This window comes from Oncorhynchus tshawytscha, linkage group LG23 (assembly GCF_018296145.1).
Source record: "Oncorhynchus tshawytscha isolate Ot180627B linkage group LG23, Otsh_v2.0, whole genome shotgun sequence".
NCBI lineage: Eukaryota > Metazoa > Chordata > Actinopteri > Salmoniformes > Salmonidae > Oncorhynchus > Oncorhynchus tshawytscha.
In genome coordinates, this window is record NC_056451.1 from 27,598,127 (window position 1) to 27,610,726 (window position 12,600).

Sequence of the window (12,600 nt, forward strand, 5' to 3'; positions counted from 1 at the left end):
TATCTGTCTGTCTGTTGTTCACATCCAGATAGAGGAAGCTGGTATAGGGTGATGAATATGTCTGTCTGTTGTTTACACCCAGATAGAGTAGGAAGCTGGTATAGGGTGATGATATCTGTCTGTCTGTTGTTTACATCCAGAGAGAGTAGAAAGCTGGTATAGGGTGATGATATCTGTCTGTCTGTTGTTTACATCCAGATAGAGTAGGAAGCTGGTATAGGGTGATGATATCTGTCTGTCTGTTGTTCACATCCAGATAGAGGAAGCTGGTATAGGGTGATGAATATGTCTGTCTGTTGTTTACATCCAGATAGAGTAGGAGGCTGGTATAGGGTGATGAATATCTGTCTGTCTGTTGTTCACATCCAGATAGAGTAGGAAGCTGGTATAGGGTGATGATATCTGTCTGTCTGTTGTTTACATCCAGATAGAGTAGGAAGCTGCCATAGGGTGATGATATCTGTCTGTCTGTTGTTCACATCCAGATAGAGGAAGCTGGTATAGGGTGATGAATATGTCTGTCTGTTGTTTACACCCAGATAGAGTAGGAAGCTGGTATAGGGTGATGATATCTGTCTGTCTGTTGTTTACATCCAGAGAGAGTAGAAAGCTGGTATAGGGTGATGAATATGTCTGTCTGTTGTTTACACCCAGATAGAGTAGGAAGCTGGTATAGGGTGATGAATATCTGTCTGTCTGTTGTTTACATCCAGATAGAGTAGAAAGCTGGTATAGGGTGATGAATATCTGTCTGTCTGTTGTTTACACCCAGATAGAGTAGAAAGCTGGTATAGGGTGATGAATATCTGTCTGTCTGTTGTTTACATCCAGATAGAGTAGGAGGCTGGTATAGGGTGATGAATATCTGTCTGTCTGTTGTTTACACCCAGATAGAGTAGAAAGCTGGTATAGGGTGATGAATATCTGTCTGTCTGTTGTTTACATCCAGATAGAGTAGGAAGCTGGTATAGGGTGATGAATATCTGTCTGTCTGTTGTTTACATCCAGATAGAGTAGGAAGCTGGTATAGGGTGATGAATATCTGTCTGTCTGTTGTTTACATCCAGATAGAGTAGGAAGCTGGTATAGGGTGATGAATATCTGTCTGTCTGTTGTTTACATCCAGATAGAGTAGGAGGCTGGTATAGGGTGATGAATATCTGTCTGTCTGTTGTTTACATCCAGATAGAGTAGGAGGCTGGTATAGGGTGATGAATATCTGTCTGTCTGTTGTTTACATCCAGATAGAGTAGGAAGCTGGTATAGGGTGATGAATATCTGTCTGACTATCTCTACTATCAACCTTTTTTTCTCTTTCTCTCCGTCAGACGGTGTTGGAGGTACTAAAGGGGCGGGCCATCCCTATTTCTCTCTGGATTCTGATAGGTAGCATCATTGGAGGGCTTCTGCTATTGGCCCTCATCATCTTCGCAATGTGGAAGGTACACCAATCACACCTCACCATACAGTACCTCTGTACCTCACACTCTGCAACAACTTGTTTCTCCTCTGCCTTTGTGGTAAAGATCAACACTTTGGATTTCACTTCTTCCTTCTCATCCCTCCTTTCTCCAGCTGGGGTTCTTCACTCGTAAACAGATAAAGGATGAGGAACTCGAGGACTGAGCCCGCCCCTCGCCGCCATGATGTCAGTCAATGGATACAGTATCTGTGACAACCAGAGAACCACAGAAACAGTCCACTTTGCGCCCATCCCCATGGCAACGACCTGCACAGAGACTGCTCCGCCCCCCCAGCAATAAAAACAGATGTCTTTCCCCTCTTCTAAATCATGCCCCCCACTCCCCCATAAAGAACACACAGCCGGTATAGATGAGCGTTGCCCAGTGTGTGTCTGAACTGTCAAAACACCTAACACCACATGGCACAGACTGTATCTATTATCAGACACCCCAACATCTTGTCTGTTTCTACAGGTGAACCCATGGCTGTAGGGCTGTAGTTACACACCTGTTTAGAAACGTACAGCAGGAAGGACGTGTACATGAGTTTTCTTCAGAGATGTCCCAGACAGGAAATAATGTTGTACACTACGTGTCAAACTCATTCCACGGAGGGCCGAGTGTCTGCAGGTTCACTCCACCCTTGTACTTGATGGATGAATTAAGGTCACGACTTAGTGAGGGACTCCCCTCAACTGGTTGTCTAGGTCTTAATTGAACGGACAAAACAAAAACCTACAGACACACAGCCCTCTGTGGAATGAGTTTGACACTCCTGGTGCAATGTGACTTGGTATGATGTTCAATGACTGCAGACTTCAAACAGCGTAGATCTGTATAAGTAGATATAGTACAGGCATCGACCTGTAATTAGTACAATGTTGTATAAGTAGATACCGTACAGGTATCAACCTGTAATTAGTACCATGTTGTATAAGTAGATATAGTACAGGTATCAACCTGTAGTTAGTACCATGTTGTATAAGTAGATACCGTACAGGTATCAACCTGTAGTTAGTACCATGTTGTATAAGTAGATATAGTACAGGCATCGACCTGTAGTTAGTACCATGTTGTATAAGTAGATATAGTACAGGCATCGACCTGTAATTAGTACAATGTTGTATAAGTAGATACCGTACAGGTATCAACCTGTAGTTAGTACCATGTTGTATAAGTAGATACCGTACAGGTATCAACCTGTAATTAGTACCATGTTGTATAAGTAGATACCGTACAGGTATCAACCTGTAGTTAGTACCATGTTGTATAAGTAGATACCGTACAGGTATCAACCTGTAATTAGTAACATGTTGTATAAGTAGATACCGTACAGGTATCAACCTGTAGTTAGTACCATGTTGTATAAGTAGATACCGTACAGGTATCAACCTGTAGTTAGTACCATGTTGTATAAGTAGATACCGTACAGGTATCAACCTGTAATTAGTACCATGTTGTATAAGTAGATACCGTACAGGCATCAACCTGTAGTTAGTACCATGTTGTATAAGTAGATACCGTACAGGCATCAACCTGTAATTAGTACCATGTTGTATAAGTAGATACCGTACAGGTATCAACCTGTAGTTAGTACCATGTTGTATAAGTAGATACTGTACAGGTATCAACCTGTAGTTAGTACCATGTTGTATAAGTAGATACCGTACAGGTATCAACCTGTAATTAGTACCATGTTGTATAAGTAGATACCGTACAGGTATCAACCTGTAGTTAGTACCATGTTGTATAAGTAGATACCGTACAGGTATCAACCTGTAATTAGTACCATGTTGTATAAGTAGATACCGTACAGGTATCAACCTGTAATTAGTACCATGTTGTGCTATATGGAAAGCAGTTCCATCCTTCAAGGAAGCTTGAATGAAAATGCACTACCTGATAATGGGGGCCACTTATAATCATGTGAATATATTTGTATGTCTATGAAACGCTGTTACAAACCAAACTGTCTATTTAATATTCAGAAGTCATCATGACTTTAGATTTTTCACCCATTTTCTCTACAGTACAGTTCATTTTTTTAGTCAAATTAAAACTGTTGATAATTAAAGTTTTTGAAAATGTTATTTTAGTTTCTTTCATGTTCATTTATACATACATAGGATCATTCATTCACATGAACCAAATATTTTATTACATAACTTTTTATTTTTTTATCTGGCATTTCGGACTACTTCATTCTATAAAAGAAAAAACACTGACATTAGCAGACATTGTTGAATATATAACTGAAATAACGACGTCTGTACGTCAGGCAGAAAAAGCACAGGTATATGAAAACCCAAACATATTTTATTGATGCAACTTTATGTCCATTGTGTTTCTCCCCTCCTTCTCACTTGGTCTTGGTAGAGAAGATGTAGGACTCCAGAAGAAAGACAGTCTCATCCACCTGGTTCTCCTCCCTCCCTCCCTCTCTCCCTCCTTCTCACTTGGTCTTGGTAGAGAAGATGTAGGACTCCAGGAGAAAGACAGTCTCATCCACCTGGTTCTCCTCCCTCCCTCCCTCTCTCCCTCCTTCTCACTTGGTCTTGGTAGAGAAGATGTAGGACTCCAGAAGAAAGACAGTCTCATCCACCTGGTTCTCCTCCCTCCCTCCCTCTCTCCCTCCTTCTCACTTGGTCTTGGTAGAGAAGATGTAGGACTCCAGTAGAAAGACAGTCTCATCCACCTGGTTCTCTGTAGAGTCCAACCTTCAGGGAGAAAAGAAACGAGTAAAAGAAAGAGGTAATAAAGCTACAGTAATGTAGCAGTATTAGTAATAACAAGTATGTAGTAGTACTTGTTGATGTGATGTCGTAGGCCTCAAGATGTTGGCTATAGATATATAGTATGGGTGTCGTAGCAGTAGCATCCTGACTGGTTGCATCACCGCCTGGTATGGCAACTGCTCGGCCTCCGACCGTCAGGCACTACAGAGGGTAGTGCGTACGGCCCAGTACAGCACTGGGGCCAAGCTTCCTGCCATCCAGGACCTCTACACCAGGCAGTGTCAGAGGAAGGCCCTAAAATTTGTGAAAGAAACCAGGCACCCCAGTCATAGACTGTTCTCTCTGCTACCGCATGGCAAGCAGTACCGGAGCGCCAAGTATAGGACCAAAAGGCTTCGCAACAGCTTTTACCTCCAAGCCATAAGATTCCTGAACAGGTAATCAAATGGCTACCCGGACTATTTGTATTGTTCCACCTCCCCCCCAACCCCTCTTTTATGCTGCTGCTACTCTCTGTTTATCAATAATGCATAGTCACTTTAACTATACATTCATGTACATACTACCTCAATTAGCCCGACTAACCGGTGCCTGTATATAGCCTCGCTACTGTTATTTGTTACTCTTTTTACTGTTGTTTATACAGTGGGGCAAAAAAGTATTTAGTCAGCCACCAATTGTGCAAGTTCTCCCACTTAAAAAGATGAGAGGCCTGTAATTTTCATCATAGGTGCACTTCAACTATGACAGACAAAATGAAAAAAAAAAAAATCCAGAAATCACATTGTAGGATTTTTCATGAATTTATTTGCAAATTATGGTGGAAAATAAGTATTTGGTCAATAACAAGTTTATCTCAATACTTTGTTATATACCCTTTGTTGGCAATGACAGAGGTCAAACATTTTCTGTAAGTCTTCACAAGGTTTTCACACACTGTTGCTGGTATTTTGGCCCATTCCCCATGCAGATCTCCTCTAGAGCAGTGATGTTTTGGGGCTGTTGCTGGGCAACACGGACTTTCAACTCCCTCCAAAGATTTTCTATGGGGTTGAGATCTGGAGACTGGCTAGGCCACTCCAGGACCTTGAAATGCTTCTTACAAAGCCACTCCTTCGTTGCCCGGGCGGTGTGTTTGGGATCATTGTCATGCTGAAAGACCCAGCCACGTTTCATCTTCAATGCACTTGCTGATGGAAGGAGGTTTTCACTCAAAATCTCACGATACATGGCTCCATTCATTCTTTCCTTTACACGGATCAGTCGTCCTGGTCCCTTTGCAGAAAAACAGCCCCAAAGCATGATGTTTCTACCCCCATGCTTCACAGTAGGTATGGTGTTCTTTGGATGCAATTCAGCATTCTTTGTCCTCCAAACACAACGAGTTGAATTTTTACCAAAAAGTTATATTTTGGTTTCATCAGACCATATGACATTCTCCCAATCTTCTTCTGGATCATCCAAATGCTCTCTAGCAAACTTCAGACGGGCCTGGACATGTACTGGCTTAAGCAGGGGGACACGTCTGGTGCAGTGGTAATTAAAATGTAGTGGTAATTAAGGTGCAGTGGTAATGCAGTATTTGTTGATGTGATGTCACAGGGCTTCTAGCCGCTGTCTCTATAGATCTATAGTATGGATGTAGTGGTAATTAGGATTTGAGTCCCTGGCGGCGTAGTGTGTTACTGATGGTAGGCTTTGTTACTTTGGTCCCAGCTCTCTGCAGGTCATTCACTAGGTCCCCCATGTGGTTCTGGGATTTTTTCTCACCGTTCTAATGATCACTTTGACCCCATGGAGCCCCAGATCGAGGGAGATTATCAGTGGTCTTGTATGTCTTCCACTTCCTAATAATTGCTCCCACAGTTGATTTCTTCAAACCAAGCCGCTTACCTATTGCAGATTCAGTCTTCCCAGCCTGGTGCAGGTCTACAATTTTGTTTCTGGTGTCCTTTGACAGCTCTTTGGTCTTGGCCATAGTGGAGTTTGGAGTGTGACTATTTGAGGTTGTGGACAGGTGTCTTTTATACTGATAACAAGTTCAAACAGGTGCCATTAATACAGGTAACGAGTGGAGGACAGAGGAGCCTCTTAAAGAAGAAGTTACAGGTCTGTGAGAGCCAGAAATCTTGCTTGTTTGTAGGTGACCAAATACTTATTTTCCACCATAATTTGCAAATAAATTCATAAAAAAATCCTACAATGTGATTTTCCAGATTTTTTTCTCTCATTTTGTCTGTCATAGTTGAAGTGTACCTTTGATGAAAATTACAGGCCTCTCTTCTTTAAGTGGGAGAACTTGCACAATTGGTGGCTGACTAAATACTATTTTGCCCCACTGTATTTCTTTACTTATCTATTGTTTACCTAAAAATCGCACCGTTGGTAAGTAAGCATTTCACTGTAAGCTGTTGTATTCGGCGCACGTGACAAATAAACTTTGATTTGATTTAGTAGTAGTACTTATTGATGTGACATCGTAGGTCTTCCAGTTGGAGGTCTCAACTTACTGTTGAGAGTTAGAATAGTAGAATACACATGTTGCAATTTTGACATTTGTTGTGCATCAGCAGTTTCTCTTGTTATGTCAGTCACTGACAATCACTCCCCCATGTCAGCTAACATTTTCTAGATTGTTAGTCTTATCTAAACTTGCAGTAATCATGGTTGAATTAAATCACTCTCACTCAGATAGCATATTAAAAACAGAAAACATTTCTCTCCACCTTATGGCAAAATGTGTAGGATTGCAGGAAATGTACTCTAAAAAGTAAATGTATTGTCTCCTAGCTTAGGGCCCCTAAAAGGGTCGGCTCTGACTGCATGAGTGGGTATGGATGTGGTGCGCAGACCCGCGATGCTCATATTTTTGTGGCCCCCCCATCCCCATCCCTGATCTATAGTACGTGTGTATTAGTAGTAGTAGTAATGCAGTATTTGTTGATGTGATGTCACAGGGCTTCTAGCTGCTGTCTCTATAGATCTATAGTATGGATGTAGTGGTAATTAAGGTGCAGTAGTAATTAAGATGTAGTGGTAATTAAGGTGCAGTGGTAATTAAGGTGCAGTGGTAATTAAGGTGCAGTGGTAATGCAGTATTTGTTGATGTGATGTCACAGGGCTTCTAGCCGCTGTCTCTATAGATCTATAGTATGGATGCAGTGGTAATTAAGATGCAGTGGTAATTAAGATGTAGTGGTAATTAAGGTGCAGTGGTAATGCAGTATTTGTTGATGTGATGTCACAGGGCTTCTAGCTGCTGTCTCTATAGATCTATAGTATGGATGTAGTGGTAATTAAGGTGCAGTGGTAATTAAGGTGCAGTAGTAATTAAGGTGCAGTAGTAATTAAGGTGCAGTAGTAATTAAGGTGCAGTGGTAATTAAAGTGCAGTGGTAATGCAGTACTTGTTGATGTGATGTCGCAGGGCTTCTAGCTGCTGTCTCTCGGGGGCAGTGATCATCTCCTCCACCTCTGTCAGCTGTTCAGGCTCCGCCCCACTTGCCTGCAGCGATGCCAGGATTGCCTCGATTCGCTGGGACTTCTCCAGCAGACGCCTGTCAATCAAACACAGGAAGTCGTGTACATGTACCAAAATTGCTGAGGATTATATACACAAAAAGTCAGACTTGTTTCCATTGTGGTCCTCTATTGTCCTCTAAAAGTCAATATGCAGACCTAAAGAGACCTTAGCAGGAGACTTGGAGAATAAAACCAAATCTATCCATCCATCCACTCAGGAATCAATCAATAAACTCACTTGTTCTCCTTGGTCTCGAAGAGGCGCCTCTCAATCAGATTAGCCACTGTCTGCATGTAGTGATGGGGGAAAAATGTATACAGTTACATATCACAATATTGTTTTGGACTTTTGTTCTCCATCTTCTAAGCCAACAGATTTTCTGCACTTTTATTTCCATGACTGATCAAAACAAACGTTCTCATGCGCTCTCGTCTCTCTGCAGCAGACATATAGCGAGCAATATGTTTGGAACATCAAATCGCAATACATATAGAAATGTGAGAATCATGAGGTCCTCAGCAATTCCCAGCCCTATCTGCAAGTCAGACGTACACCATTAATTGTCAAGTCAGCGATGCACAAAGTAATGATGTCACAGAGGGCTTGTACAGAAACGCAGCCTGAAACCCCAAACAGCCTGAAACCCCAAACAGCAAGCAATGCAGATGTAGAAGCAATATCAGGTGGGCTTCCGCAACAATGGAGTATGAATTGCGACACTAAATGTCTCTGCTGTTGTGGTCCTGAAGCGCAAGTTGCAGCACTGTAAAGTACACATGCAGACATATACACTCAACCGGCCAGGTTATTAGGTACACCACCACATTCACCAAAATATAGCGCTCCTACAGACTGAGTCACGTGACCGTGGCTTGCTATATAAAGCAGGCAGACAGACATTGAGGCATTCAGTTACTACTGTTTGATTGAATGTTAGAATGGGCAAAGCCAGTGACCTAAGCGATTTTGAGAGTGATATGATCGTCGGTGTCAGGCATGCCAGATCTCAGAAACGGCCGCTGGCCTGGGCTTTTCACGCACAGCAGTGTCTACGGTTTCCCAGGAATGGACAAACAAAAAGCATCCAGTCAGCGGCAGTCCTGTGGGCGAAAACAGCTTGTTGATGAGAGGTCGAAGGAGATTAGCAAGAATCATGCAAACTAACAGACGGGCCACAAACAGGCAAAAAGCGGTACAGTACAACAATGGTGTGCAGAACGGCATCTCGGAATGCACATCTCGTCGGTCCCAGTCACAGATGGGCTATTGCAGCAGACGACCACACAGGGTTCCACTCCTATCAGCCAAAAACAAGAAGAAGTGGCTCCAGTAGGCTCAAGATCACCAACAGTGAACAATTGATGAGTGGAAAAACCTTCAACGAATCCCGGTTCCTGTTGCGTCATGCTGATGGAAGTCAGGATTTGCCGTAAGCAGCATGTGTCCGTGGACCCATCCTGCCTGGTGTCAACGGTACAGGCTGGAGGCGGTGCTGTACCTCTGTCTAATCTGCAGCAACCGTGTGATGCCATCGCATCAGAATGGACTAACATCCCAGTGGAACCTTTCCGACTTTTAGAGTCCATGCCGTGAAGAATTCAGGCTGTTCTGGAGGCAAAGGGGGGTCCGACCTGGTACTAGATAGGTGTACCTAATAAACTGAAAGTAGATTTTTGACTCGTTCTCCTTCCGTATTTCCTCTTTATTTAGACAGTTTAAAATGTAGATGTAAAGGTACAGTTGTAGAAGAGAGAACGGCAGAAAGAGGCTGGGGATTTAATGTGTCAATGTGGACAATATGTGTTCAGTAAACTGCAGCACTACCGCTGTGACTCCAGTGTAGGTTTGCAAATATTTTGTCCCGAGTGCGACATCTTGCATCACGCTCATCTGCAATATCAGCGTTTCATCCTGCTGCTCATAGTATAGCTTAGTTTGAATGTGTACCTTGTAGCAGTGTTGTAGCAGTAGGCGGGCAGTAGGCAGCTGGTTGACAGTGTACAGGTAGAAGGTACGTGAAGGGGCGTGGTCAGGAGTCTTAGGGATTTCCTAGGGTGGAAAAACACAGGTGAGCATGATAATGTACGGTTTGTATAATGTGTGTGTATTTGTGTGTTACCTGTAGCTGTACCAGGTTCTCTGACAGCAGTGTGTACAGCATGTCTTTGGCCTCCTTGGCAGGGATCATAGCAAAGTCCTCCACCTGCTTCTGCTCCAGGTGACGTTTCCTTAGCAACAGACGGAAGATCCTAGCCGACCGTGAGCCAAACCTGACAATGGGAAAGGTTGAATGAGTGACACCCTACAAGTTATGTAGCCACCGTGGGCAGAGACATAAACACAGTAAATGGACACAGACCAACTCTGACAAACACAGACACACTGACCTCTCCTGTACCACAGACTCCAGTGTGGCTCTCGCCAGGTTGGCCAGGGCTCTTTGGAGATCTGAGTGGTCAGTCAAGAAACGACCACTTATAACTGTATCATGAAATACTGGAAATTACCTATTATACAATAGTGTGTGGTGTGTGGATGAGAAACTCAAACAGGTTTCATCAGGGTTGAAAAAGGATACTGACCACGTACATTCCTCCTCCACTGTCACCTGATTTCCCCACAAACTCCATCTGAGGAAGAGGGAGGGAGAAACATCAGTTTACCAGCCCCCTAGGCACTGATCCAAGGTCAGTTCTGCAATTGATCTCCCAATGGTTAAGGTTGGGATATGGGGAGGGGAATCTGCTCCTACCGGGTCATCCACCAGAAGGGAGAGGTACTGGTCCAGTATTGGTCTGCTGATGCTGTAGTTGGGCGGGAGGGAGCGGAAGATCTCATTGGCTGAGAGGGGCTGAGTGTAGGCGGCGGTCTGTGTGGTGGTAACCTCACTCATCCTCAACATAGTCCTCACTATCTCACTACTGGTCTGTGGGGGGGGAGAGAGCGGTCTTTTTCACTCACAGCATTGGGGAACATCCCGTATGACACATCTATTTCTATGGGCACAAGCACTGTTCATGATACAAACTGTTCACACCCGTCTTGTTGGTGGAGAAAACATCTGGTAGGTTTAAAGCTTTCCTGCAATTCGACACATTTTGTCTTGAAGTGCAGAGAAAATGTTGCCATTTTTTATTTATTTAACTAGGCCACGCCCTCCCTGCTAACCCCTCAGTTTGGGAATCACTGACTTAGACCACCCCCATTAAATCTCTCCTGGTCTACAAGCATACGGAGGTGGTCTGTAGGGTTCTGTGACACTGACCTGGTCCAGTTTGCTGGCCACAGCACTAATGATGGCCTGGTCTCTGAAGTGCTGATGGAACCTCTCAAAGTTCACCAGCCAGTAGATCCCCTCATCACCACATGACTGGAAAAAGAGGGAGGGAGGAGATAGAAGGAGGCACAAGTCATTCAAAACGGTTCCATTCCTTATTGAGAGGAGTAAAAGAAAAACGGAACAAGGTTCTCTGATTCTCTATGGCAGCCCATTATCTCTGAGTGTCAAGAGTAGAGGGTCTGACCTCTGAGTCCATCTTGGCTTTCTTCCCTCCTCTCTGCTCCTCACTATCGTCACTGGAGCGTCTGCGCTTCCCACGACCTGCCCCACAAACACAACAAGCGAGTGTATAGCAAATATTTACTGAATTACATATAGCAGGAGGTTTACATGTGGTACCTTTTCACCTGTGTGCATACCCACATGTTATATGAGACAAAGTGTTTGCGGTACCTATGAGTGTGACATGGGGCAGCTTGTAGCAGTCGGGGTTGCTCTCTGCTGTTGGGGGGGAGGTGGAGGCGGGGGCGGCAGGGGTGCTGGGGGTCGCCGGGGTAGTGGAGGTGGCTGCAGTTCCCATCTCGGCCACCGGAGGACAGCGCTGCAGGAAGTGAGTCTCCACCAGCTTAGAGAAGGCTGAGACCACCTCACTGTACTCCATACTACGACCCTCTACAGAGAGAAAAATCATGAGGACAGAAGGAGAAGAAAATATAGAATAATCATACATCTTGTAATCGCTCTCTCACACACCCTCCATGTTATGAGTGAGTCGGTCAGCTACAGTCTTGACCGTGTTGCTCATGGTCATATGGCCTCGTTGTAGGACCTCCTCCACGATGAGTTCTCCTGTGTCTCCATACAGGGTCTTAGCTGTGTAGATGTACCGCGGGTACCGCAGAACCCTTAGAACACGCTCACAGCTGGCCCGGTACTCCACTGGGCTCCCGGGGCCTCGCCGGCCCGACCCGAACTCACAAGCACCGTGCTGTACCAACACACACAGAGACTTCTTCACCTGCAGAAGAGACAGGGTCACCACCTAGGTTGAACAATATGTTTTATGTGTGTGTGTGTGTGTGTGTGTGTGTATGTGTTTGTTTGTGTAGTACCAGGTCCAGTGGTGTGTTGGTCTCATTGGCGATGGTCCTGAGGTTCTGTGCCCCTCCTCTGAGCAGGTGAGTGCCTATCCTCTCCACCACCTCTCCAAAGTGCTCCTGTAGCAGCAGGCCACACAGCCGCACCTCCTGGGCAGTCATATGCTGAGACAGGAGGATCCGGGGAACAGGTCAACAACAAGTTTTTGGACTGTTCATTGAAATATACGTATGCTGAGAAGTATAATGACACTAACAACCGGTAACCAAATCACGGCTTTTCAACAACGTTTACTAACAACTTTAATTTTATAACTTAACTGCCATGCTCACAAACCTTTGCAAAACACCCTTTCAGATCATGAAATGAGTTTCGGGAGAATCCTCGCAAAACAACTTCAGAATCCCAAACACATGTGATTGCCAGCGCCACAACACAACGAATTTCCGCACTCACAGGTAAGTTTATTTTCCCAAAGAGTTGCGCATTGCATGAAGGGATG

General features: G+C 44.3%; 2 protein-coding genes across 6 annotated transcripts in view; one reads left to right on the forward strand and one right to left on the reverse strand.

Annotated features, from left to right (window-relative positions):
* The window catches only part of LOC112235545 (integrin alpha-10-like), a 71,610-nt gene extending 68,057 nt beyond the window's left edge, over positions 1 to 3,553 (forward strand). Inside the window, exons 29-31 of one of the 3 annotated variants that reach the window (XR_006079758.1) lie at positions 1,329 to 1,442; positions 1,576 to 2,634; positions 2,704 to 3,553. Coding sequence is in view for 1 of the 3 variants with exons in the window: in XM_042305105.1 (XP_042161039.1) it covers positions 1,329 to 1,442; positions 1,576 to 1,626 (165 nt within the window). In the remaining 2 variants the exon portion in view is untranslated. Of the gene's footprint in view, positions 1 to 1,328; positions 1,443 to 1,575 lie in introns of all 3 variants that reach the window. The other 2 variants (XR_006079757.1, XM_042305105.1) reach the window with 2 other exon arrangements.
* A 62-nt stretch (positions 3,554 to 3,615) lies between these two features.
* LOC112235530 (polymerase (RNA) III (DNA directed) polypeptide C) lies at positions 3,616 to 12,584 on the reverse strand. 3 transcript variants are annotated; one of them, XM_042305107.1, is made up of 14 exons: positions 12,435 to 12,584; positions 12,113 to 12,262; positions 11,754 to 11,988; positions 11,454 to 11,672; positions 11,245 to 11,321; positions 10,986 to 11,090; positions 10,473 to 10,646; positions 10,299 to 10,350; positions 10,108 to 10,168; positions 9,840 to 9,990; positions 9,668 to 9,769; positions 7,958 to 8,007; positions 7,605 to 7,754; positions 3,616 to 4,180 (listed from the first exon to the last, which is right to left on the reverse strand). In XM_042305107.1, the coding sequence occupies exons 2-14, from the start codon at positions 12,257 to 12,259 to the stop codon at positions 4,102 to 4,104; spliced, it is 1,602 nt and encodes a 533-aa protein (XP_042161041.1). In that variant the 5' UTR covers positions 12,260 to 12,262; positions 12,435 to 12,584; the 3' UTR covers positions 3,616 to 4,101. The 3 variants fall into 3 exon arrangements, with proteins under 3 accessions (XP_042161041.1, XP_042161040.1, XP_042161042.1); XM_042305106.1 differs by having other exon boundaries at positions 11,754 to 12,018; XM_042305108.1 differs by lacking the exon at positions 11,454 to 11,672 and having other exon boundaries at positions 11,754 to 12,018.
* Between the last annotated feature and the right edge of the window lie 16 nt (positions 12,585 to 12,600).